Raw genomic sequence first — 27,801 nt, 5'->3', positions numbered from 1 at the left:
TTCCTGCTTTCAGTGCTGCGCAGTGAGCAGGGTGAGGACCCTCAGCTTGGCTCCAGAACCCGCCAGTGTTTCAGGGAATGGGGTGGGCATGTGCAGGCAGGGCGAACGCAGGGCAATAGGAGAAAGGTTTTCATTTCTTCCTTGTTTATAAATTGCCCAAGGGCAAGTGGGGTCAGTCGGTTGGGGATGTAGCGGGAGGAGGTCCAGGAGGCCTGGGTGAGGATGCTGTGACTAGTCTTAAAGCAAAACAGGAGGGAGGTGTGTGTTTTAGACAACGGAAGACACGCAGTGTGAGGGAAGAAGGAAGTTAATGGAAACGTGACTACGAAAAAGTAGCTTTTCGGGAAACCACAGGCAGAATCAAAGCTAATATAAACCATTCAGCAGATTTTATTAACCAAACAAAGCCTCCTGAGACGGGCCACAAACTGGGAAAAGAGGACCACACCCACCCAGCCAGCTTCCCCCACCCCCAGCTGTTTCCAGGCCTAGAACTGGAGCCCTGCTGAGACCTTGTCCTACATCTAGGACCCTCTAAGGCCTTTGGGCACAGACAAGTAGCAAGGGTTTCTGCCAGGAATACTTAGAGGATGTCCAGCTGGGTGCTTCTCCACTCTCAGCCTGTTTCCTCAAATGTGGAATCCTAACCCCGGCCAGTTTGCATCTCGGGGAGCCGAGAAGAGATCCCAGGAGGGGAGTGCTTTGTACACTGAAGGCCTGGAACAGGGGACTGGAGGAGGAAGGCCCAGAGCCCAGGCTTTCAAGACAGGCCTGGTTCCAAGCACCTGTCATCCTTCCCAGGGAGAAGGCCTGATGTCTGAATTCCTCATTCTCTTCTGAATGCCAGGAAGCAACTGACTGCATGTGTGCCCCTTGGAAGACAAACCCATAACCAGGTCTGTCCGAGCCTGGCCACCCCCATGCTCCCCAGAGGCTCAGACCAGGATCAGTCTGTCCCTAAGGCCCTCTGAGGCCTCTGCCCAAACCACAGGACTGCCCAGACCCCAGAGCAAACTCGGACAGCACAGGTCACTCCTTGACTTCAAAGTATAAAAGCTGAGCCTGGGGCCCAGAGGGTCTTGCTCAAAGCCCCCATGATGTTCACTCCTGAGCCCCCACCTGCAGACCCAAGCTGGGTGCTGGGTCCCAGAGGTGAGTCTGCCTTGCTCCCTCCAAGGGCTCCCAAAGCTCCAACCTGGACCCCTCTTCCCTGCACGTATTTGCCTCTGGGCTCAACTGAGGGCTGGGATTGGGCAGCCCCGCCCTCAGGGAAGCCAGGAGGCACAGGGGCCCTTCCCTGTCTTCATCTACATCCTGGCTACTCCCATCCCCACCCAGCCCACCCACCTGCCAGGGCCTCTGCCCCAGCCTCCTCCTGACTTGGTAATACCTGGGCCTCTCCTTGTGGCCGCAGAGAGCGTCCTCAAGCACGTCTCCTAGTCACTAGGTCCCAACTCCCTCGCTCGGACCCTTTCCACGGTCCTTGTGGCCCTCGGGCTCCTTAGAGAGGGCCCAGCACTGGCCACTCTCCCGACTCAGCCACACACAGCCACACGAGGCTCTGCCACCCTCAGACTGAGCTGCTCCCCGTAGACTGACCATCCCAGGCCTTCTGCTGTGTGATGGGCTTCTCCAAGCCAAGAGTTTCTATTCCCAAACAGCCTGAGCTGGAGCCCCAGGCTCCAGGAACAGCCATCTGGCCCTGACCCTGAGCTCCTAGACACTCCCGTGACCCTGCAGAGGGCAGGAGGCCAGGCCCCATCTTGCCCAGGGGCTGCAGCTGCTGACCATGATTCCCCACTGGAGAGCTTAGTCCCAGTTCAGAGGAAGCTCTGGACTCAGTTCGTGTCCACTGTGTGCTCTCAGCAGGCCACAGTGCAGCCCACTGCAAGAAGCCCTGTCTACAGCTGTGGCCGCAGATGCCACAGTGGGTCAGCTCACTCCCACCGAGGCTCCTGGGATCTGGTCCTGTCCTTGCCACACTTGGGACTGGGGCTTCAGGGACTCCCCTGCGGGAAGGCAGTGCCCCTCAGTGACTGGCTACACATCCTAATGCCACTGTCACCTCAGAGCAGTTGGCCAAGGGAATAAGCTGAAGACATGGAGGTTTCCCTTTCTTATAAAAATCTTTAATAAAAATAGGTTTCTGCAGAACAGGTTATAAAACAGGAGTAGCAAACTCAATTCCTGCCACCCAGGCAGGAGCGAGTGGAGCAGGTGGAGCGGGGCTCACGGAGAGGCCAGAGCAGCGCCCGACACAGAGGGACCTGGTCATTGACCCGTGGGGTGCATGTTCAGGTCTGACATATCATCTCCTTTTTTTTTTTTTTTTGGGACAGAGTCTTACTCTGTCACCAGGCTAGAATGCAGTGGCACGATCTCAGCTCACTTCAACCTCTACCTCTTGCATTCAAGCGATTCTCCTGCCTCAGCCTCCCAAGTAGCTGGGACCACAGGCGCCCGCCACCACGCCCAGCATTAGAATAATTTTTTTGTATTTTTAGTAGAGATGGGGTTTCACCACGTTGGCTAGGGTGGTCTCGATCTTTTGACCTCATGATCCGCCTGCCTCGGCCTCCCAAAGTGCTGGGATTACAGGAGTGAGCCACCACACTTGGCCACATCATCTCATTTTTCAAGAGAAAATTTGTCTTTTAGAAAATTTTTTGTTTTTTTTTGAGACGGAGTCTCGCTCTGTCGCCGGGGCTGGAGTATAGTGGCCGGCTCAGCTCACTGCAAGCTCTGCCTCCAGGGTTTACACCATTCTCCTGCCTCAGCCTCCGGAGTAGCTGGGACTACAGGCGCCCGCCACCTCGCCCGGCTAGTTTTTTGTATTTTTTAGTAGAGACGGGGTTTCACAGTGTTAGCCAGGATGGTCTCGATCTCCTGACCTCATGATCCGCCCGTCTCGGCCTCCCAAAGTACTGGGATTACAGGCTTGAGCCACCGCGCCCGGCCAAAAATTTGCATTTTTTAAAAAGTATACTTTGGTCTGCAAAATATTGCATTTTTAAATGTTTGCCACTAATTGATTCTTCTCTCCTCAAAATCACAGTGCAAGGCAAAATCAGATACAGGCAGCCAGTTCGCAACCTGCTGTATATACTCCACAATAAAAATAAATGGATCCACACAGTAGCAAAATATGTGTACAAAACCTACCAGGAAGACCAGGGACAGACCCCTACCGTCGAGTCAGCACAAGATAAGGAGAGGGAAGGAAGGCTGAGAATGGGGCTCAGCACTAGCCTGCCTGTCTGCAGCCCTGGGTCCTGAGGTACCACTGGGGGATGGAAGAACTTCAAGGAGAGCCCCAGCTGGGTCCTAATACCCCAGGAGCCTTCTGGCTTCTTCACTTTGGGCCTGCAGAGTCTCGCTTGCATACTTCTGGAGGAGTTCCATTTTCTTTCTTCGCACCAGTGCCTCCTCAATCTGTGGAAATTAAGAGTGCAGGGCTCACTCCTCAGCAAAGCCCTCCAACCCTTGCCAGACCCAGTCAGGAGGAAGTTCCCGAGGAAGAAGTCCATGAGGAGACTGATTTAAATACCCAGAATAGTCTCCAAGAGTCGTTAAGTCCCTCCCATTGGAAACATTTGAACAACAGAATGGCCTAGGGCAGAGGGTCCTGCCTTTTTTGGACCCCACACCCTGAGCACAATGACAGGTGTCATGTGGTCAGGACCCTGAGCTGCCCTGATGGGTAGGAAGGACAACGAAAACCCACTGCAGTGCTCTGTGTAGTCTGCTTTGGAGAAGAAGCCCCTGGCGCCCAGGCAGCTCTTAGCTGTGGTCCTACCTCTTGCTGCGAGGGAACAGGGACGTGAGCAATGAACTTCTGCTGGCCATCATCCCCTCCTTTCTCCTGGCTGCCTTCCTCATCCGACTACAAACAGAACAAGCGAAAGTCCATCAGTAGGCGTCCAGCTAGATAAATGCTGGCAACTCTATAAAACACACTATTTAAAAGAAAAAAAACTATTTAAAAGAAAAAACTGCAACTATTTAAAAGAAAAAAAATAAGAAAGTTCTATACTTACAGAAAGACACCTGAGCCACAAGATTAAGTTAAAAAAACCACAGAACACGGTGTACATTACGCTACCTTTTGTCTAAGGAGGAAATAAGAATAGAAACTACTGACAGCAGTGAGAACAAGGTAGATAAGGAACAGGGAGAGAAAAGAGAATCTTCATGGAATATCTTTATATACTATTTCACTTTTGAACCTTGTGAATGTTATCACTATTTTTTTTTTTTTTTTTTTTTTGGGATGGAGTCTCACTCTGTCGCCCAGGCTGGAGTGCAGTGGCCGGATCTCAGCTCACTGCAAGCTCCGCCTCCCGGGTTTATGCCATTCTCCTGCCTCAGCCTCCGGAGTAGCTGGGACTACAGGCGCCTGCCACCTTGCCCGGCTAGTTTTTTGTATTTTTTAGTAGAGACGGGGTTTCACCATGTTAGCCAGGATGGTCTCGATCTCCTGACCTCGTGATCCGCCCGTATCAGCCTCCCAAAGTGCTGGGATTACAGGCTTGAGCCACCGCGCCCAGCCTGTTATCACTATTTTTAAAAATTGAAATGTAAAATAATGCACCATGTATAGAAAAATAATCAACTCAGAGGTTGCCTATGAGTCAATACAAATTTCTAATAACAAAGAAAACAACATGAACTTGGAAAGAGAGAAAGGGTCTTGTGGCAAGTCGGAAGTCCACTGTTTGCTGGGCTCTGCCAGACACCGTGCACGACCCGTTCCCTGACTGGTTCCCAGTGGGGGTGGCTTGAAAAGCCTCTTGAGGAACCTCTCATCCATTGCTGGCACTTGGAGAAACTGGTTGTATCTAACACTAAACACACACCTACCCTGATCTGGTGGTTCCACTCCTCAACATGTACTCAAGAGAAACACTGCACGGGAACAAGAAAATTCCCAGCAACCCTATCTGCCAAAACCCCAAGCTGGACACAACACAAATACCTACAAACATCAGACACAAAAGAGTACACATGACTCCACATATGTAAAGTTCAGACACAAGTAAAACATATGGGTCACGAAAGGTCAGGAGGGTGACCCTTGAGGCACTAGTGAGCTTCTGGCGTTGTGGTCCTGTTCTGTTTCTTCACTGGTATTTGCTATGTGTGTGTGTTCAACCTATGAAAATCCAGTGACCTACACATTTAGCAGGTGTGTACTTTTCTGTATACGGAACATTCAGCAGTGAAAAGGAATGAACTATTGAACTCAACAACCAGAGGGATGGCAAGGGAATCATGCTGAGTGTCAAGGCCATCTCGAAAGGTGACCCACAGCATGATCCCATTTATAAAACATTCTGAAATGACAAAATCAGAGATGGTTAGGGTTCAGCTAGGTCAAGAGATGGTGAGGACAGGGAGGTGTGAACTGTGAAGGGGTGGCACCAGGGATCTTTGTGGTAAGGGGACAGTTCCCAGGCTGGAGTGCGGTGGTGTAATTACAGCTCACTGCAATCTCAACCCCCTGAGCTCAAGCAATTCTCACACCTCAGCCTCCTGAGGAGCTGGGACTATAGGCATCTCCAACCACACCCAGCTAATTGTTTTTATTTTTGGTAGAAACAGGGCCTCATTGTGTTGCCAAGACTGGTCTCGAACTCCTGAGTTCAAGCAATCCTCCCACCTCAGCCTCCCAAAGTATTAGGATTATAGGCGTGACTACCACCCCCGGCCAGTTCTGTATCTGGATTGTCATGATGGCCACATGGATCTCCACACATGGAAACAAACGACACAGAACTTTACGCGTTCATTATGCCAACGTCAACCTCCCAGTTTTACTACTGTGCTAGAACTACATGAGACAGAACCATTGGGGGAAATGGGTGAAGCATACACAAGATCTCTCTGCACTCTTTGCAACTTCCTGTATCTCTGTAATTATTTGAAAAGAAAAAAAAAATTCTGCTGTGGGTTTCCACTGCTCTTCCCCACAATGCCAGCTCCCCATCAGCCTCCACTCACACCCAGCACCCACTCTCTGCACTCCAGCACACTGGGCTGTCCTTTGTCTCTCATACTCATCACAGGATCTCTCAGCACATGATGTGCTCCTGCTGGGGCGTATCATCTCCTCCTCCCTTGGTTAAGTTCCCTGGATCGTCCTAATCTCAGCTGAGGGGTTAGCTTCCCAGCAGAGCATCTGCAGGCTGTTCCTGCACCAAGGTTTTATTGAGGGACTGCTGCTCACTGTCTGTCTTACTGGACTGCCTCCCCCGGACTAAAAGCTACACACCAGGCCTCTGTACCGCTATGCCCCTGCACCTGGAAAGGGGCTGGCTCACAGGAGCCATGAATTAAACACCTGCTGAGAGAGCAAATGAGTATTTGTACCTAGAGGAAATCCTCCTAAGGCATGCTGCCATCCTGCTTCAGACCCGCACTGAACTCCACTGGTGGCCCAGCTAGACATGAGCAGGAACATCCGGCCTGTTACATCCTGTGTGACATTGACTAAGTCACTAAACCTGAGCCCGCTTCTTCACCAGTGGTGTCTCAGCAAGCTCCTTATGTGGAACCTGAGCCATGATCCATGTGTGGGTGATCCCCTCCCTTCTCTCAGTCCAGCAAATCAGATCCACTTGGATCTGTGCAGGCAGCAAGGACTCCAAACAGAGGGCCCTGCAGAAGAGCTCTGCATGGGAGGCAGAGATTTCAAATGCTGATTTTTCCTTGTTTCAGAATATCTCCTTTAATGCAGTGAAGTTTTGGTAATGTTTCACAGAAAAAATAAAAGGTGTAGCACAGACAGATATGTCAAGATTACTTACATGGTGGCTATAATAAAAAGTAATAACTAAGATATATAATGAGTGTTTCCTATAGATCAGAAAATATGCAAAAGGTCTGAAAATATGCAAGGATTCCCCAACCATGACCCTCTGGGTTTGTTTCCATCTGTAAGACAGGGTGTTAGGGCCAGACGCAATGGTTCACACCTGTCATCCCAGCACTTTGGGAGGCCAAGGCGGGTGGATCACAAGGTCAGGAGTTCGAGACCAGCCTGGCTAATATGGTGAAACCCTGTCTCTATTAAATATATAAAAATTAGCCAGGCATGGTGGCACTCGCCTGTAGTCCCAGCTACTCGGGAGGCTGAGGCAGAAGAATTGCTTGAACCCAGAAGGCAGAGGTTGCAGTGAGCCAAGATCATGCCACTGCACTCCAGCCTGGGTGACAGAGCAAGACTCCGTCTCAAAAAAAATAAACAAGATGGGAGTGTTAGACTACGGAAGAGCGACTGGCACTGCCACGTGAACAGAAGTGATGAGGTCATGGGCTAAAGCTCATGGCTTCCTCTGTGTTTATCAATCTAATTCCAGGGTATGCAGGAGGGCCTGTCTCTAAGAAGGAAGGAAGGAAGCCCTTGTGTAAAGCATGGCCAGCAGGGCACTCTCATGGCTGCTGCCTCCTGAAACCCTCCTGTAATCTCACAAATGTTTTCACAGCCATCCTGCAGTCGAGCAAGCTGGGCTGTGAACCCTGACTCTGTGTTTTGGAGCCAAGCTCCCTCCCTGCCATACTTCATGGTTTGGAGCAGATGGCAGTGAGTGCCAGAGGGGACCAAACCCAATACCTCCTCCTCGGTGACTGCATAGATGTTGATCTCTTCCTCCTCTTCCTCCTCCTCTTCCTTTTCTCCTCTTGCCAGCCGAGCCTCTCTCTCTGCTTTCCACTTTTCCACTAACTCGGCTCTGACTGAACACAAGAGAGGGTAGGTGCTATTTATTTCAGTCTCTAAATGAGCTTTCAACACTATGCAGGGAAAGGCCAACACTATGCAGGGAAAGTCTAGACATCCCCTCTAGAAAGGGACACCCTTCATTCTGCCCCCATGAGTGGAAATGGATGTGAGGCATGGTAGTCCTACAACAGCTCTGGCTTTCAGTCACTACAAAGCAGATTTTTAGGGAACATTCCCAAATCCTCCCCAGTTCCACAACCTGAGTGGCTTCCCAACATGTCCACATGAAAACAGAGAAGGCAGGGGCAGAGCATGCTAGAAATCAGCTCCAGCTCCAGACCACTTGCTTCCAAAGTCTTGGCTTGATGTGTCACATGGGCACTGGTATTAGCACGAATCCAGATGGTGATCTCCTAGCAGACAGGGACTGGTCAGACTTGGTTCTCATGGCTTCCCCAACCTGTTATCTCTGGCCCACACAACCTTGACTGCCTCACAGAGATCAGGGAATTAACAGACCATCACACCTGAAGACCATTAGCAACAAAGAAAACTCCCTTCTGGCATAAAGCACTATTGAAAATCCTGTTTTCAAAGGAGACAACAGAAAACAGATGCCATCTATTCGAAAATAAAATGCCCAGAGACCTACGTTTCTTTTCATATTCCTGTTCCAAAGGCACAATAACACCATCATCTTCATCTAGGTAACCATAGTACTCAAAATCGATTGCCTTCATGAGCTCAGCACGTGTCTTTCTGGGAGGAGGAAGAGCTATAAGAAACAGAAACAGAGCTGAGTTTCCAAGTCACAATCACACTCCAGTGAAGCTGTCTCCTGATGCAACGCTACACAGCCACGTGGCACGTATGTTCATGAAAATACCACGTAGGCGCGGTGGCTCGCGCCTATAATCCCAGCACTTTGGGAGGCTGAGGCAGGCAGCTCATGAGGTCAGGAGTTCGAGACCAGCCTGACCAACATGGTGAAACCTCGTCTCTACTAAAAATACAAAAATTCGCCAGGCGTGGTGGTGCGCGCCTGTAATCCCAGCTACTCAGGCTGAGGCAGGAGAATCACTTGAACCCGGGAGGCAGAGTTTGCAGTGAGCCGAGATCACACCACTGCACTCTAGCCTGGACAACAAAGCAAGACTCCATCACAAAAAAAGAAAATACCATGGATAGGCACTTTTCTATACTATTCATGGGATTATTTAAGTGGTAGAGCCCTTTTTAAATTCAGTACTGGGACCCATTAGTCCATTTAAAAGCAACCTACCTAATTAAAAAACAAAACCAAGCTTGGCGCGGTGGCTCACGCCTGTAATCCCAGCACTTTGGGAGGCCGAGGCGAGAGAATCATGAGGTCAGCAGTTCGAGACCAGCATGGCCAACATGGTGAAACCCCATCTCTACTAAAAATACAAAAATCAGTCAGGCATGGTGGTGGGCCCCTTTAATCCCAGCTACTCCGGAGGCTGAGGCAGGAGAATCACTTGAACCCGGGAGGCGGAGGTTGCCGTGAGCCAAGACTGCGCCACTGCACTCCAGCCTGGGCAACAGAGCCAGACTCCGTCTCAAAAAAAAAAAAAAAAAAAAAAAAAGAAGAAGAAAAAAGAAATTCCAGGCTGGTTGCAGTGCAAACATAAGATAGCAAAAAGCTTCATGGACAGAAGTATGCATCACATTATTTATGTAAGAGAGAAAACTTGGAAATAACCTAGGATTGTAAATTGCAGAATATGTATGGGATGGGATATCCTGCAGCCCCTGTAATGCTAATTCACAAAGTATTTTAATAACACAGGAACTGTCATAATGTTTAACGAAAAAGCATGACAAGAAACATGAGTAAATAAAAAAGACAAAAGAAACTATAAACAACCAAAAAAGATAGATGAGAAAGCCCTAAAGAAGATATTTTCAGACTAGGACTATTATCCAGAATATTCAAGTAATTCTTTTTTTTTTTTTTTGAGATGGAATTTCACTCTTGTTGTCCAGGCTGGAGTGCAATGGCATGATCTCGGCTCACTACAACCTCTGCCTCCAGGTTCAAGTGATTCTCCTGCCTCAGCCTCCCGAGTAGCTGGGATTACAGGCACCCACCACCACACTCAGCTAATTTTTGTATTTTTAGGAGAGATGGGTTTCACTTGTTGGCCAGGCAAGTCTCAAACTCCTGACCTCAGATGATCTGCCCGCTTAGGCTTCCCAAAGTGCTAAGATTATAGGTGTGAGCCACTGCGCCCGGCCAAGTAATTATTGAAAATGAAAAAGAAAATGACAACCAACCAGATTAGTCAAAGAATAAAAGCTAGCCAGGTGCAGTGGCTCATGCCTGTAATCCCAGCATTTTGGGAGGCCAAGGCAGGTAGATCACCTGAGGTCAGGAGTTCAAGACCAGACTGACCAACATGGCAAAACCCTGTCTCTATTAAAAATACAAAAATTAGCCAGGCGTGTTGCCAGGCGCCTATAATCCCAAGCTACTGAGGAGGCTGAGGTAGGAGAAACACTTCAAGCCAGGAGGCAGAACTGACAGTGAGTCGAGATCGCGCCACTGCACTCTAGCCAGAGCAACAGAGTGAGAGTCCATCTCAAAAGAAAAAAAAAAAGGCCGGGAGCGGTGGCTCAAGCCTGTAATCCCAGCACTTTGGGAGGCCAAGACGGGTGGATCACGAGGTCAGGAGATTGAGACCATCCTGGCTAATACGGTGAAACCCCGTCTCTACTAAAAAAAAAAAATACAAAAAACTAGCTGGGCGAGGTGGCGGGCGCCTGTAGTCCCAGCTACTCGGGAGGCTGAGGCAGGAGTATGGCGTAAACCCGGGAGGCGGAGCTTGCAGTGAGCTGAGATCTGGCCACTGCACTCCAGCCTGGGCGACAGAGTGAGACTCCATCTCAACAAAAAAAAAAAAAATAGAAAGAAAAAAAAAACTGGAAAGTAAAGGTCTGCAATGGAGGAATTGTTATGTCAGGTATGGTTAATCCATACCATGATACTCTTTAATCCTTCACATCCACTAACAGAGTTCTAAGTATATTTGTGGGAGGATACCAATGGCTATCACAACACAACAGTTATGAAAGAGCCACTGTCATTTGGCAGGCCTCTATCTATCACCCCACTGTTGGTAACAGCAACTGTGCCCACCCCTCTGGAACTCTTGGGCCACGTCATGTAAGTAGTGGTCATCGTGCTGGCTGGAGCCAGGAGATAGTGCAGGTTGAAGCCTGGCTGGCTCAGAGTACTGTGTTCCTCCTGGCCACAGGGGCTGGTATATGGATGATGGCATTATAATCCAATCAAAACCAACTACACTCAGTCTGGGAATTTTGCTTGAGCTGCTTGGGAGAAAAATCTGTTGCTTAGAGAACAAGACCTAAGTCGATGACAGATGATTGCCACAAGTGGAAAGCCAGGCAGAAAAAGAAGTTTACACAGTGGAAGTCAAAACTGCAACACAAAGAAATGTTAGCTACATTCAGCCATGCCTGAAGGCAAACTATCCTGGGATTTCCTTGGGGTTAAGTCACCTGTCACTTATACTGATGAAATAAGCATGTAACTGCCTGGAAACGGGACTAAAAGAAGGCTGAGTGCAGGGGTTCATGCTTGTAATCCCAATGCTTTGGGAGCCCGAGGCAGGAGGCCTGTTTGAGGCAAGGAGTTCAAGAATTACTAGACAACATAGTGAGACCCCCATCTCTACAGAAATTTTTAAAAATGTCAGGGGTGGTGATACATGCCTGTACTCCTAGCTACTCAAGAGGCTGAGGCAGAAGGATGCCTTGAGCCCTGGAGTTCAAGGCTGCAATAAGCTATGATTGCACCACTGTATTCCACAGCCTGGGTGACAGAACAAAGTCCTGTCTCTCTTTTTTTTTTTTTTTTAGGACGGATTCTTGCTCTGTCGCCCAGGCTGGAGTGCAGTGGTGCAATCTCGGCTCACTGCAACCTTTGCCTCCGGAGTTCAAGCAATTCTCCTGCCTCAGCCTCCCAAGTAGCTGGGATTATAGGCATGCGCCACCATGCCTGGCTAATTTTGTATTTTCTTCTTCTTCTTTTTTTTTTTTTAAAAGACAGAGTCATGCAATGGCGTGATCTCAGCTCACTGCAAGCTCCACCTCCTGGGTTCACGCCACTCTCCTGCCTCAGCCTCCCGAATAGCTGGGATTACAGGCGCCCGCCACCATGACCAGCTAATTTTTCATATTTTTTTTAGCAGAGACAGGGTTTCACTGTGTTAGCTGGGATGGTCTTGATCTCCTCACCTTGTGATCCGTCTACTTTGGCCTCCCAAAGTGCTGGGATTACAGGCGTAGCCACCATGCCCGGCCTGATTTTGTATTTTCAGTAGAGATGTGGTTTCACCATGTTGGTCAGGCTGGTCTTGAACTCCTAACCTCGTGTGATCCACCCTCCTCGGCCTCCCAAAGTGCTGGGATTACAGGTGTGAGCCACTGCACCTGGCCTAAAAAAAATTTTTTTCTTAAGGCCGGAAAGGAACATACCAAACGATAATAATGGTTATCAGTTACCTCTAGGAGGGGCACTAGGATGAGGGTAGAGGTAAGAGGACTTTAACTCTATCTGTACTATTTGAATTATAACCGGTAAAATTGACTTAAGTATTTTCTTTCTAAAACAAAAATCTTTTAAAGAGATGACAAAAAAGGAAAAATAAATTTAAAAATCCAAAAATCTATGACTGGAATAAGCAAAAATACATGTAGAAAAATGTAAATGCAAAAAACCTAACATATAGAGCATAATCACAATGTAGGAGCCGCCCCAGTATAAGCCTTTAGAAACTGGAAGGAACAGCCAGGTGAAGTGGCTCACTCCTGTAATCCCAGCGCATTGGGAGCCCAAGACAGAGGCCGAGGTGGGCAGATCACAACATCAAGAGTTCAAGACCAGCTGGGAGCAGTGGTTCACGCCTATAATCCCAGCACTTTGGGAGGCCGAGGCAGGTGGATCACGAGGTCAGGAGATCGAGACCATCTTGGCTAACATGGTGAAAGCCCGTCTCTACTAAAAAATACAAAAGTTTTGCCAGGTGTGGTGGCGGGCACCTGTAGTCCCAGCTACTCGGGAGGCTGACGCAGGAGAATGGCGTGAACCTGGGAAGCGGAGCTTGCAGCAGTGATGTGAGATCGCGTCACTGCACTCCAACTTGGACAACAGAGCAAGACTCCATCTCAAAAAAAAAAAAAAAAAGAGCTCGAGACCACCCTGGCCAACACAGTGAAATCGCATCTCTATTAAAAATACAAATTAGTACCAGGCACGGTGGCTCACACCTGTAATCCCAGCACTTTGGGAGGCCAAGGCGAGCGGATCACGAGGTCAGGAGATCGAGACCATCCTGGCTAACACAGTGAAACCCCTTCTCTACTAAAAATACAAAAAAAAAAAAAAAAAAGGAAAAGAAAAAAAATTAGCTGGGCATGGTGTCAGATGCCTGTAGTCGGGAGGCTGAGGCAAGAGAATGGCGTGAACCTGGGAGGCAGAGCTTGCAGTGAACCGAGATTGGGCCACAAACCCGGGAGGCTGAGGTTGCGGTGAGCCAAGATCGCACCACTACACTCCAGTCTGTGCAACAGAGCAAGACTCCGTCTCACCAAAAAAATAAACAAATAAAAATAAATAAATAAATAGAAAGAAAGAAACTGGAGGGAACAATGTCCTAATGTATTAACAATCATCACATATGAGGTGTGAAAATGAGAGTGGTCTTTTTCCGATTTTCTGTATTTTATAATTTACTTTTTTTGTTTAAGATGGAGTCTTCCTCTGCTGCCCAGGCTGGAGTGCAGTGGCACAATCTCGGCTCACTGCAACCTCTGCCTCCCAGGTTCAAGCGATTCTCCTGCCTCAGCCTCCTGAGTAGCTGGGATTACATAGGTGCCTGCCACTAAGCCCAGCTAATTTTTTTTTTGTATTTTTAGTAGAGACAGGGTTTCACTATGCTGGCCAGGCTGGTCTGGAACTCCTGACCTCGTGATTCTCCCGTCTTGGCCTCCCAAAGTGCTGGGATTAGAAGCATGAGCCACTGCACCTGGCTACAACTTCTGTGTAATAAAAAATATATTGCTTCATAATTAATGGCACAATATTTAAACTGAATTATTTTTAAGTGACGGTAGCGACCTATACAAAACCAGTTTTGGAATAACGAATTTTAAAATAAGCAGGGTTTAATAAAAGTAGAACTATGTATTTTTTTAAAAAAAATAGAAAAACAGCCGGGCGCAGTGGCTCAAGCCTGTAATCCCAGCACTTTGGGAGGCCGAGGCGGGCGGATCACGAGGTCAGGAGATCGAGACCATCCTGGCTAACATGGTGAAACCCCGTCTCTACTAAAAATACAAAAAATTAGCCGGGCGTGGTGGTGCGTGCCTGTGGTCCCAGCTACTCGGAGGCTGAGGCAGGAGAATGGCACGAACCCAAGAGGCGGAGCTTGCAATGAGCCGAGATGGTGCCACTGCACTCCAGCCTGGGTGAGACTCCGTCTCAAAAAAAATAAAATAAAATAAATAGAAAAACCAACTAAAAGGAGACATAACAAAACGCTAATAATGGTGAGAATACTGGCATCATTCTTCTCTGCCTCTCATACTTTTTCCTATGAAGTGCTGACTACCTTTCTAAAACACAAAATTTAAACAGACTAAAACTCCAGACTAACAGTTTCAAATTATATGCTGGAGGTTTGGCTGAAAGGAGGAGAGGAGAAGGTGCCCTACTGGATTCACACAAAGCAGCTCCACTTTTCTCCTTTTTTTTTTTTTTTTGAGATGGACTTTCACTCTTGTTGTCCAGGCTGTAGTGCAATTTTGGCAATTTTGTGATCTTGGCTCACCGCAACCTCCACCCCCCAGATTCAAGCGATTCTCCTGCCTGAGCCTCCTGAGCAGCTGGGATTACAGGCATGCACCACCATGCCCAGCTAATTCTTTAAGTTTAGTAGAGACGGGGTTTTACCATGTTGGCCAGGCTGGTCTCAAACTCCTTACCTCAGGTGATCGGCCCACCTCGGCCTCCCAAAGTGCTGGGATTACAGGCATGAGCCACAGTGCCCGGTCTTACTTTTCTCCATTTTTACATGTTAGGGTTTGGCCCAAGATTTTATTTGTTCATTGGTTATCATTTTTTCAACTAATAAGTAACTAAAACATGAACCGGATTCAATGAACTTCAGAAGCTGCCCCAATCGTTCTGGGAAACTTCAAATAAGGAAACTCCAGGCCGGGCGCGGTGGCTCAAGCCTGTAATCCCAGCACTTTGGGAGGCCGAGACGGGCGGATCACGAGGTCAGGAGATCGAGACCATCCTGGCTAACACAGTGAAACCCCGTCTCTACTAAAAAAATACAAAAAATTAGCCGGGCGAGATGGCGGGCGCCTGTAGTCCCAGCTACTCGGGAGGCTGAGGCGAGAGAATGGCGTAAACCCAGGAGGCGGAGCTTGCAGTGAGCTGAGATCCGGCCACTGCACATTCCAGCCTGGGTGACAGAGCGAGACTCCGTCTCAAAAAAAAAAAAAAAAAAAAAGGAAACTCCTTGTCCAGACTGACAGATTAGCACCTGCCAAAGGCAGAATCCTGCACCAGCCAATCCTGGGTGCACTTTCCAGCCCCAGCTGTATGTCATGGGCCTATGATTCCATCCTAGTTCTTAAGAATTCTCAGTTGAAATCTGGGAACAATAATTTCTACACTATAAGGCTGTTATGCAACTAAGAAAAAGTAAGAGCAATTAGCATATAGCATATCCACTCCTATGATTATTACCAACGAAAGGCTAAAACTGTCACAAACTTAGTTACTTACGTTCTTTTTCAAACAGCTCTCTAACACCAGGCAAATCCTTTGCTGCTCCAAAGTACTTGTAACCTCGGTTTCCTGGGACTTCTTTTCCTTCATGATCCAGCATTTTAGGACCAACTTTCTTATTGGGAAGAAAAAAGAGAAAATGGATCTGTTAGTTAGTTATTATTTATTTATTTATTTGAGGTGGAGTCTCGCTCTGTTGCCCATTTACTTATTTGAGGTGGAGTCTCGCTCTGTTGCCCAGGCTGGAGTGCAGTAGCACAATCTCGCTGCAACCTCCGCCTCCCAGGTTCAAGCGATTCTCCTGTCTCAGCCTCCTGAGTAGCTAGGATTACAGGTGCATGCCACCACGCCTGGCTAATTTTTGTATTTTTAGTAGAGACAGGGTTTCATCATGTTGGCCAGGATGGTCTCGATCTCCTGACCTAGTGATCCGCCCGCCTCGGCCTCCCAAAGTGCTGGAATTACAGGCATGGGCCACTGTGTCTGGCGAATCTTATCTTTAAACCCACTATTTCCATGTTTGCAAATATATTTTAAGATAATAGCCGGATGTAGTGGCTCACACCTGTAATCCTAGCACTTTGAGAGGCCAAGGTAGGCGGATCACTTCAGCTTAGGAGTTCAAGACCAGCCTGGGCAACATGGCAAAACCCTGTCTCTACTATAAAAAAATTAGCTAGGTGTGGTGATACATGCCTGTAATCCCAGCTACTCAGGAGGCTGGGGCAGGAAGAACTGCTTGAACCTGGGAGGTGGAGATTGCAGTGAGCCAAGATCATGCCAGTGCACTCCAGCCTAGGCAACAGAGAAAGACTCTGTCTCAAATATAGAATAAATAAATAAAAAACACTTATGGGCTGGGTATGGTGGCTCACACCTGTAATCCCAGTACTCTGGGAGACCGAGGCGGGAAGATCACTTGAGGCCAGGAGTTCACGACCAGCCTGGGCAACGTGGTGAAACCTTGTCTCTACAAAAAAATGCAAAAACTAGCCAGGCATGGTGACATATGCATATCGTGCCACTGCATTCCAGCCTGGGTGACAGAGCAAGACCCTGTCTCAAAAAAACTAAATAAAAATAGGCCAGGCGCGGTGGCTCATACCTGTAATCCTAGCACTTTGGGAGGCTGAGGCAGGTGGATCACGAGGTCAGGAGATCGAGACCATCCTGGCTAACACAGGGAAACCCCGTCTCTACTATAAATATAAAAAATTAGCCGGGCGTGGTGGCGCGTGCCTGCGGTCCCAGCTACTCGGGAGGCTGAGGCAGGAGAATGGTATGAATCCAGGAGGCAGAGCTTGCAGTGAGCCGAGATTGCACCACTGCACTCCAGCCTGGGTGACACAGCGAGACTCTGTCTCAAAAAAAAAAATAAATACATAAAATAAAATAAAAATAAACAACACGATGTTAAGTGACAAAACCTTTAAAAAGATTACCAACAACCTATATGACAATCAGTAGAAAACAAATGAAATACATCCAGAAGATACTTCTATATCTATTAAAACTGATGATTTGCCGGGTGTGGTGGCTCACATCTGTAATCCCAGCACTTTGGGACACCAAGGCAGGCAGATTACCTGAGGTCAGGAGTTCAAAACCAGCCTGGCCAACATGGTAAAACCCCATCTCTACTAAAAATACAAAAATTAGCAAGGTGTGGTGGTGCACATCTGTAATCCCAGCTCCTTGGGAGGCTGGAGCACAAGAATCACTTGAACCTGGGAGGCAGAGGTTGCAGTGAGCTGAGATCACACACCACTGCACTGCAGCCTGGACAACAGAGTGAGAGTCTCAAAAAAAAAAAAAATGATTTGACAACTACATGTAGTATGTGACCCTGGACCAGGTCCTGTACTGCAGGGGAAATGCTACCAAGGACATTATTGGGAAAACTGATGAAATGCCACATGGATTCAATTATTGTAGCCAGGTTAAATTTCTTAAACTTGATAGCTCTACCATGGTTATATAACAGAATATTCTTCTTCTTAGGAAATACACATATATTAAAGAGTAAAGAAGCATGATGTATTTTAACCTACCTTTCAAATGGTTCACAAAAAATAAATCTCAAGGTACACAAAGAAAATAAAGCAAACACAAGCAAAATGTTAAATACTGGTAAATCTGTAACAAGGGTATATAAAAGTTCTGTATATTTCTGCAATGTTCTTTGAATTAAAAAACATTTTTAAAAATTATACAATTTGGTTGAGCACAGCTGCTCACACCTGTAATCCCAGCACTTTGGGAGGCTGAGGCAGGATGACTGACTAACTCCAGGAGCTTGAGACCAGCCTAGGCAATATAATGGGACACCATTTCTACAAAAAATTTAAAAATTAGCTGGGCATGGCCAGGCACAGTGGCTCATGCCTGTAATCCCAGCACTTTGGGAGGCCAAGGCAGGTGGATCACCTGAGATCAGGAGATCGAGACCAGCCTGGCCAACATGGTGAAACCCTGTCTCTAATAAAAATACAAAAATTAGCTGGGCGTGGTGGTGGGCACCTGTAATCCCAGCTACTCTGCAGGCTGAGGCATGAGAATCGTTTGAATCCAGGAGGGGGAGGTTGCAGTGAGCCGAAATCACGCCCCTGCACTCCAGCCTGGGTAACAGAGCAAGACTCCATCACAAAAAAAAAAAAAAAAAAAAAAAAAAAAAAATTAGCTAAGCATGGTGGCACACACCTGTCATCTCAGCTGCTCGGGAGGCTGAGGTAAAAGGATCACTTGCACTTGGAGTCAAGGCTGAAGTGAGCCATGATCGTGCCACTGCACTCCAGCCTGGGGTAACAGAGTAAGATCCTGTCTCAAAAACTAAAAGGCTGGGTGCAGTGGCTCACACTTATAATTCCAGCACTTTGGGAGACCAACGTGGGCAGATCACCAGAGATCAGGAGTTCGAGATCAGCCTGGCCAACATGGTCAAACCCCAGCTCTACTAAAGTACAAAAATTAGCCAGGCATGGTGGCGCACACCTGTAATCTCAGCTGCTCCGGAGCCTGGGGCATGAGAATTGCTTGAACCCAGGAGGCGGAGGCTGCAGTGAGCCAAGATCACGCCACTGCACTCCAGCCTGGGTGATGAGGCGAGACTCCATCTCAAAAAAAAAAAAAAAAAACCTAAAATAAAATAAAATAAAACAATTTAATATACTTATCGATCATATGATTATCTGACATGAAGTACGTGTATTCCTTATACAGTTTAGAGAATAAAGCACGTAGTGAGAATATTAATGAATTTCTATAATGTATACACTAATATGTATTGTTTATATTTTATAATTTTTATATTTATATTTTTTCTCTACACAAAAATATGTACTTGTTTATATAATCGAAGCTACCATTTTGAAAAGAAAAACAAAACCTAGAACCAAAATTGGACATACAGTGAGTATGGTTTCAATTATGACATTCATACAAAAACAATGGAAGGAAAAAAAAGATAAAGAGCATATTCAAGTGGCTGCGCTTATGTAATGGGATTGTGACTGAGTGTTGTTCTGCTTCTTTGTACTTTTCTGAACTTAGTGATAATATATTACTTTTATATGCAGAAAATAAAAACAAAATTATTAAGTATTAAAAGTCTCTGGAAGAAAAGATATAAAAATATTAATTTTTATATATTTATATTGAATTTATGTTGAATTTGGGTGGTGGAACTTAACATTTCACTTATTAATTTTTTCATACATCTGAGACCACTTTTCTAGGTGGATTAATGAGCTGCTTTTAAGCAGCCTCATAGGAAAAATAAAATCACCACCACACAACTGCTGAAGAGGTCAGGCAAGTGCTCACTCTGGCAGGACATATACTAAAATCAGAATGATACAGAGAAGATTGGCATATAAAAATAAGAAACAACACAAATAAAATAAATGAAAAGAAAAAAAGAAGTTAAGTAAGACATCCAAGAGAAGAGAAGGCTCCTAGTGCAGTGCCCGGACACAAAAGGGGCTTCAGAAATGGGAATGTCTTTCCTCTTCTGCAGTGGGAAGGCTGAATGCTCCATTTGTATGTACTAGGTTATGTGTTAAGACTTTCTCAAAGAGAATTATGGTTATGTGTTAAGACTTTCTCAAAGGTGAAAAGATCAACACGTAGAAAAACTACATGTGTTTCTTTTTTTTTTTTTTTTTTTTTTTTGAGACGGAGTCTCACTCTGTTGCCCAGGCTGGAGTGCAGTGGCCGGATCTCAGCTCACTGCAAGCTCTGCCTCCCGGGTTCACGCCATTCTCCTGCCTCAGCCTCCCGAGTAGCTGGGACTACAGGCGCCCGCCACCTCGCCCGGCTAGTTTTTTGTATTTTTTAGTAGAGACGGGGTTTCACCATGTTAGCCAGGATGGTCTTGATCTCCTGACCTCGTGATCCGCCCGTCTCGGCCTCCCAAAGTGCTGGGATTACAGGCTTGAGCCACCGCGCCCGGCCTACATGTGTTTCTTACATAACATGTTATAGTCCATTGATTAGATACTGTTGTTTCCAGTGATCTGAGGTAGGTCTCATCACAAAAGTGTGAAATAATTAGGCTCTGGGGCAGGAGTTTTCAAAACCAAGACCCATTAGTGTGTCATGAAATCAGTTAAGCAGGTCACAAACATCAATTTTTTAAAAACCAAAATAGAACAGAATAAAAAATATCAAAGTATACCATACTACTGTTTTTTCAGCACCGTTGTGTGCTGGCTTGTGATTGTGTGTATGTGTGTGTGTGTGTTTTACAATGGGCCATGTTCTTAAAAGTTTGAAAGCTATGTTTCTAGAGTATTGCACTTACAGAAGTCCAAAAAAAGGACAGAATGGAGTGTCTCTATGGCTCTCAGATAACAAAGCCAACAAATGGCTGTCTCCAGTTCCTAAGGCGCTCAAATAATGTGAGGAACCATTGTCATTTTATCTTTTTTTTTTTTTTTTTTTTCAGACAGCATCTTGCTCTGGCACCCAGGCTGAGGTGAGTGGCATGATGACAGCTCACTGCAGCCTCCACCTCCCAGGCTCAAGCGACCCTCCCACCTCATCCTTCTGGGACTATAAGCATCTGCTACCATGCCTAGCTAATGTTTAAATATTTTGTAGATTCAGGGTCCCACAGCGTTGCCTAGGCTGGTCTCAAACTACGGTGCTCAAGTGGTCGTCCTGACTCAGCCTCCCAAAGTGCTAGGATTACAGGTGTGAGCCACTGCACCCAGTGAAGGACCATAGTCTTTTCTTTCTTTTTTTTTTTTGTAGGTGGGGGAAGGAATCTTACTCTGTCGCCCAGGCTGGAGTGCAGTGGCGATCTTGGCTCACTGCAACCTATGTCTTCCAGGTTCGAGTGATTCTCCTGCCTCAGCCTCAGCCTCCCAAGTAGCTGGGATTACAGGCACGCACCACCACACACAGCTAATTTTTGTATTTTTAGAAGAGATGGGCTTTTGCCATATTGGCCAGGCTGGTCTTGAACTCCTGACCTCAAGTGATCTGCCCACCTCGGCCTCCCAAAGTGCTGGGATTATAGGAGTGAGCTACCGCACCCGGGCTCACGGTCATTTTAAACACAAGGCCCAGAGATGAAGCAGCTTACATAAGGGCTTCTGGCTAGTACATACAGATGCCCTGTCTGCTGTGATGCATGTGCTGTGAAGTCTTCCAGCATCATCCTACCCACCTGTTCACAGGTTTCCTGTATCAAGGGACTACCATGGCAGGAATAAGCTGGGAACTGCTGGGGGTGGAAAACTAGATGGGACCTGCCACCGGGGCTGCCATGTACTCACTCCATAATCAGGACCGCCCAGCTCCTTTATCCGGACCTCCCAGTGTCCTTTCTCCCTTAGCAGCTTGTTAATTTCATCATTCAGGTCACGAATTCGAAATTCACCTAAACCAGCTAGAAAACAAAAAGGTTAACAAGGTAATTCCATAAAAATCGTCAACACCTCCAACACTCACACTCAATATCATACCCTTAAAATCAATGTCAACACCTACAAAGGTATACTACATAAAAATAGTTATCTAAATTGATAAGAAAAATCACCCAAATAAATGAAAGGACAAGAATTGTAAAGAGTTTCCACTAGCGTAAGAAAAAAAAAAATCCTTGAAAATAATTTCATCCTCACTAGCAACCAAAAAAATACAAACTAACCTGAAACAACCCGGCAGTTCCATTTATACAGCTACTGAAATAACAAGCTCTTAAGAGAGAGGGGGAAACAGCAACCAAGGCCAGCAAAGACACAACGAGGCTGGGATGGGCACCCAGGGCTGGCAGCATTCTATGATGGTTTAGTCTTTTCAGGAAAGCAATGTATTGCTATATGGGAAAAATTTCTGGCAAGGACTATAGGGCTAAGAATTAAGCCTAAGGGATTAATTGAAAGGGATGTGCACAACAAATTTCACTGCAGTGCAGCTGGGGCATCACACCATAGAGAAGGTGGGAAAATGATTAATGAACCCTAATATGTTGAAATGAAACATCATATAACTGTTGGAAGGGACAATTTGCACACAGTGGAGACACAGCAAGGCCTTTATGAGGTAATGCTGGATGACAACAGCAAGTCCAGGAGGGCTCTTACACCTGGGTTACAGCTAAGACCGATGCTCTAGAAGATGGGCATGAGAGGACTTCTAGGAGTGATGGATACTGCTTGTGGACGTGGTGGCTTTCATGGGTATAAAAATCTGCTGTAATTCATCCAACTCTACATTAAAAATGGAGGAATTTTATTATATGTAATTTTTGCCTGGATAAAGTCCATTTTTTAAAAAAAAGTCAAACAGGCCAGGCGCGGTGGCTCAAGCCTGTAATCCCAGCACTTTGGGAGGGCGAGGCAGGCAGATCACAAGGTCAGGAGATCGAGATCATCCTGGCTAACACAATGAAACCCTGTCTCTGCTAAAAATACAAAAAATTAGTAGGGCGTGGTGGCAGGCGCCTGTAGTCGCAGCTACTCGGGAGGCTGAGACAGGAGAATGGTGTGAACCTGGGAGGTGAGGCTTGCAGTGAGCCGAGATCGTGTCATTGCACTCCAGCCTAGGCGACGAGCAAGACTCCATCTCAAAAAAAAAGTCAAACAGGCCGGGCGCGGTGGCTCAAGCCTGTAATCCCAGCACTTTGGGAGGCCGAAACGGGCGGATCACGAGGTCAGGAGATTGAGACCATCCTGGCTAATACGGTGAAACCCCGTCTCTACTAAAGAATACAAAAAACTAGCCGGGCGACGAGGCGGGCGCCTGTAGTCCCAGCTACTTGGGAGGCAGAGGCAGGAGAATGGCGGGAACCTGGGAGGCGGAGCTTGCAGTGAGCTGAGATCCGGCCACCGCACTCCAGCCTGGGCGACAGAGCCAGACTCCGTCTCAAAAAAAAAAAAAAAAAAAAAAAAAAAAGTCAAACAGGCCGGTACAGTGGCTCAAGCCTGTAATCCCAGCACTCTGGGAAGCCGAGGTGGGTGGACTGCTTGAGCTCAGGAGTTCAAGCCAGCCTGGGCAAATAGTGAAATCCCATCTCCACCAAAAATACGAAAAATTAACTGGGTGTGGTGGCACATGCCTGTGGTTCCAGCTACTTGGGAGACTGAGGTGGGAGAATCGCTTGAGCCCAGGAGGTGGAGACTACAGTGAGCTGTGATAGCACCACTGCACTCCAGCCTGGGTGACAGAGTGAGACCTTGACTCAAAAAAAAAAAGTCAAGTAAAAAGAATACACTGTAACTGGGTGCGGTAGCTCACACCTGTAATCCCAGCCTTCTGGGAGGCACAGGAGGATAGATCACTTGAGGTCAGGAGTTCGAGACCAGCCTTGGCTAACATGGGGCGTCCTTGTTTCTACTAAAAATACAACAATTAGCCGGGAGTGGTGGTGCACGCTTGTAATCCCAGCTACTCAGGAAGCTTGAGGCAGGAGAATTGCTTGAGCCTGGGAGACAGAGGTTGCATTGAGCCAAGATCACACCACTGCACTCCAGCCTGGGCGACAGGGCAAGACTGTCTCAAAATAAATAAATAAATAAATAAAAATTAAAAAAAAAAATACATTTTAGAAACTCCCACTCCCATGTTCTGTTCTGTTAGGAAAGAAAAAGATCTGCCACCACCATGGTGAGACTTTCCAGCGCTAAAGACACAGAGAACTCAAAGCATCCCAATCATCTGCCCAATCATCTGAGGGCCTCAACCAAAGCAAAGGGAGAGGATTCCAGAAGCCTCTCACAAAGCAAAGCCAAGGCATCTTGGAGAAAACAAGAATCACATGTTTTATGTTTTTTTATTGACTTTCCAAAATCTACATATAAAAACATTACTTTTTGGTACATGAGTTTTCACAAATGCATATAATCATGTAATCATCACCACAATTAAGACACAGAAAGTTCCATCGCCCCCAAAACATTCCCTTATGTGCCACTATAGTTACCCCCTCCCCTTACCCAACTTTTGGCCACCGGTAAACATAATGTATTTTGTTCCTATAATTTTGCTCTTCCAGAACATCATATAAATGGGATCACAAACTACACCGCATTTCGAGTTTTGTATCTTTCACTCAGCATTATGCTCAAAAGCATGCTTTTGAGATTCATCCATATGTTTTAATTTTATTTATTTACTTTGATTATTATTATCATTTACAAAGATGAGGCCTTACTATGTTGCCCAGGCTGGTCCCCAACTCCTGGGCTCAAAGCGATCCTCCCACCTTGGTCTCCCAAAGTGCTGGGGATTATAGGTATGAGCCACAGTGCCTAGTCTATATGTTTGTTTTTACTACTATTATTTTATTGTATAGACACACCTCAGTTTGTTTATCCATTCACCAGAAGGACCTTTGGGTTGCTTCCAGTTTGGGGACTACTATAAACACTATGTATGAGTTTTTGTGTAACAGAAAAGGATTACATTTCTCTTGGAGAAATACCTAGGAATGGAATTGCTGGATCATAGGTTAAGTGTATGTTTAACTTTATAAGAAACCACCAAACCCCATTTTAAAGTAGCTGTTCCATTTTGCCTCCTCACTACCAGTGCATGTGAGTTCATTACTTCACATACTCACCAGCACTTGGCATTGTCACTATTTCTTTTCTTTTTTTTTTTTGAGACGGAGTCTCGCTCTGTCGCCCAGGCTGGAGTGCAGCGGCCGGATCTCAGCTCACTGCAAGCTCCGCCTCCCGGGTTTACGCCATTCTCCTGCCTCAGCCTCCCGAGTAGCTGGGACTACAGGCGCCCGCCACCTCGCCCGGCTAGTTTTTTGTATTTTTTTAGTAGAGACGGGGTTTCACCATGTTAGCCAGGATGGTCTCGATCTCCTGACCTCGTGATCTGCCCGTCTCAGCCTCCCAAAGTGCTGGGATTACAGGCTTGAGCCACGGCGCCCGGCCGTCACTATTTCTTTAAGTCATTCTACTAAGTGTATAGTATCTCACTGTTGTTTTAACCTGTATTTCCTTTATGACTATTATGTTAAATACATGAAAAGATGCTCATTTGCCTCTACATTTTTTTTTTTTTTTTTTTGAGACAGTCTCGCTCTATTGCCCAGGCTGGAGTGCAGTGGTACAATCTCAGCTCACTGCAACCTCTGCCTCTCAGGTTCAAGCTATCCTCATACCTCAGCCTCCCAAGTAGTTGGGATTACAGACATGAGTCACCACACCCAGCTAATTTTTGTATTTTTAGTAGAGACGGGGTTTTGCCATCTTGGCCAGGCTAGTCTTAAACTCCTGGCCTCAAGTGATCCGCCCATCTTGGCCTTCCAAAGTGTTGGGATTACAGGCGTGAGCCACTGTGCCGAGCCTACATATTTTCTTTGGTAAAGTATCTGTTCAAAATTTTGCCCACTTCTTAAAACAAATTATATTTTCTTTTTTCTTTTTTTTTTGAGATGGAGTCTCACTCTGCCACCCAGGCTGGAGTGCAGTGGCACGATCTCTGCTCACTGCAAGCTCCACCTCCTGAGATCACGCCACTTCCCACCTCAGCTTCCCGAGTAGCTGGGACTACAGGCGCCCGCCACCAAGTCTGGCTAACTTTTTTTGTATTTTCAGTAGAGATGGGGTTTCCCAGTGTTAGCCAGGATGGTTTCAATCTCCTGATCTTGTGATCCACCCGCCTCGGCCTCCCAAAGTGCTGGGATTACAGGTGTGAGCCACCACGCCCTGCCATAAATTATATTTTCTTATTGATGAATTTTTAAGAGTTATTTGTCATCCCTTTCTCCACTGAATTGTTTTCATAACTTTGTCAAAAGTCAGTTGACCAAGCCAGACATAGTGGCTCATGCCTGTAATCCCAACACTTTGGGAGACACAGATAGGAAGACTGCTCAAGTCCAGCCTGGGCAACAAGAACCCATCTTTACAAAAATTTAAAAATTAGCCAGGCAGGGCTGGGCGCAGTGGCTCACACCTGTAATCCCAGCACTCTGGTAGGCCGAGGCGGGCAGATCACTTGAGGTTGGCAGTTCAGGACCAGTCTGACAAACATGGAGAAACCCTATCTCTACTAAAAATACAAACAATTAGCTGGGCATGGTGACGCAAGCCTGTAATCCCAGCTACTTGGGAGGCTGAGGCAGGAGGATCACTTGAACCCAGGAGGTGGAGGTTGCAGTGAGCTGAGATGACGCCACTGCACTCCAGCCTGGGCAACAAGAACGAAACTTCATCTCAAAAAAAAAAAATTAGCCAGGCATGCCAGCCACAGCAGCTCACGCCTGTAATCCTAACACTTTGGGAGGCCAAGGTGTGCAGATCAGGTCAGGAGATGGAGACCATCCTGGCTAACACAGTGAAACCCCGTCTCCACTAAAAAAAAAAAAAAAAAAAATATATATATATATAATATACACACAAAAATCAGCCATGCATGGTGGCATGCACTTGTAGTCCCAGCTACTCGGGAGGCTGAGGCAGGAGAATCGCTTAAACCCTGGAGGCAGAGATCGTGCCACTGCACTGCAGCCTGGGCAACAGAGCAAGACTCCATCTCAAAAAAAAAAAGAAAGAAAAAAATTAGCCAGGCATAGTGGCATGCATCTGCAGTCTCAGCTACATGAGAGGTTGAGGCAAAAGGATCACTTGAGCCCAGGAGGTGGATGCTGCAGTGAGCTATGATTGCACCACTGTACTCCAGCCTGGGTGACAGAGAAAGGCTCTGTCTCTATTAAAAAAAAAAAAAAAAAAAAAAGGTCAACTGACCATTTATGTGTGGCTCTATTTCTGGACTTCTACTGGACTTCTAATTCTGTTTCCTTGGTCTATGTGCCCTATCGTTTCACCAATACCACATTACCTGGAAGCTGGAGCTTTCTATTACATCTTGAAATCAGGTGGAACGAATGCTCCAATTTTGTTCCTTTTCAAAATTGTTTCGGCTATTGTAGTTCGCCTTTCCAATTAAATTTCAGACACAGAATATCAATGTAAACAAAAAATCCTGTTAGAATTTTGATTGTGATATATTTGAAGACAGAAAGAATCAACATCTTTACTGTGTTAAGTCTTCCCATACAAGAGCACAGTATATTTCTCCATTCATTCAGGTCTTCTTTGGTTTCTTTAGTCATTGCATCCTAGTTTTCAGCATACAGATCCTGACTGTATTTTGTCAGATTTATACCTAAGTATGGCCAGGTGCGGTGGCTCATGCCTGTAATCCCAGCACTTTGGGAGGCCGAGGCAGGTGGATCACAAGGTCAGGAGATCCAGACCATCCTGGCTAACATGGTGAAACCTCGTCTCTATTATAAATACAAAAAATTAGCTGGGCGTGGTGGCAGGCACCTGTAGTCCCAGCTACTCGAGAGGCTGACGCAGGAGAATGGCGTGAACCTGGGAGGTAGAGCTTACAGGGAGCTGCACTCCAGCCTGGGGGACAGAGTGAGACTCCGTCTCAAAAAAATAATAATAATAATTTTTAAAAAAGATTTATACCGGCCGGGCGCGGTGGCTCAAGCCTGTAATCCCAGCACTTTGGGAGGCCGAGTCGGGTGGATCACGAGGTCAGGAGATCGAGACCATCCTGGCTAACACGGTGAAACCCCGTCTCTACTAAAAATACAAAAAACTAGCGGGCGAGGTGGTGGGCGCCTGTAGTCCCAGCTGCTCGGGAGGCTGAGGCAGGAGAATGGCGTGAACCCGGGAGGCGGAGCTTGCAGTGAGCCGAGATCCGGCCACAGCACTCCAGCCTGGGCGACAGAGCGAGACTCCGTCTCAAAAAAAAA

General features: G+C 46.8%; 1 protein-coding gene across 1 annotated transcript in view; it reads right to left on the bottom strand.

Annotated features, from left to right (window-relative positions):
* Positions 1-3,080: 3,080 nt before the first annotated feature.
* ISY1 (ISY1 splicing factor homolog) overlaps positions 3,081-27,801 on the bottom strand; it is a 36,546-nt gene continuing 11,825 nt past the window's right edge. Inside the window, exons 6-11 of the mRNA XM_033210858.1 lie at positions 21,347-21,459; positions 15,564-15,681; positions 8,373-8,495; positions 7,613-7,734; positions 3,797-3,883; positions 3,081-3,432 (exon numbers count right to left, since the gene is read on the bottom strand). Coding sequence (XP_033066749.1) covers positions 3,325-3,432; positions 3,797-3,883; positions 7,613-7,734; positions 8,373-8,495; positions 15,564-15,681; positions 21,347-21,459 — 671 coding nt within the window. The 3' untranslated portion in view covers positions 3,081-3,324. The remainder of the gene's footprint in view (positions 3,433-3,796; positions 3,884-7,612; positions 7,735-8,372; positions 8,496-15,563; positions 15,682-21,346; positions 21,460-27,801) is intronic.

The sequence above is a fragment of the Trachypithecus francoisi genome, unplaced genomic scaffold (genome assembly GCF_009764315.1).
Source record: "Trachypithecus francoisi isolate TF-2019V2 unplaced genomic scaffold, Tfra_2.0 Lachesis_group0, whole genome shotgun sequence".
Taxonomy (NCBI): Eukaryota; Metazoa; Chordata; class Mammalia; order Primates; family Cercopithecidae; genus Trachypithecus; species Trachypithecus francoisi.
This window is presented reverse-complemented; position numbering and strand designations above follow the sequence as displayed.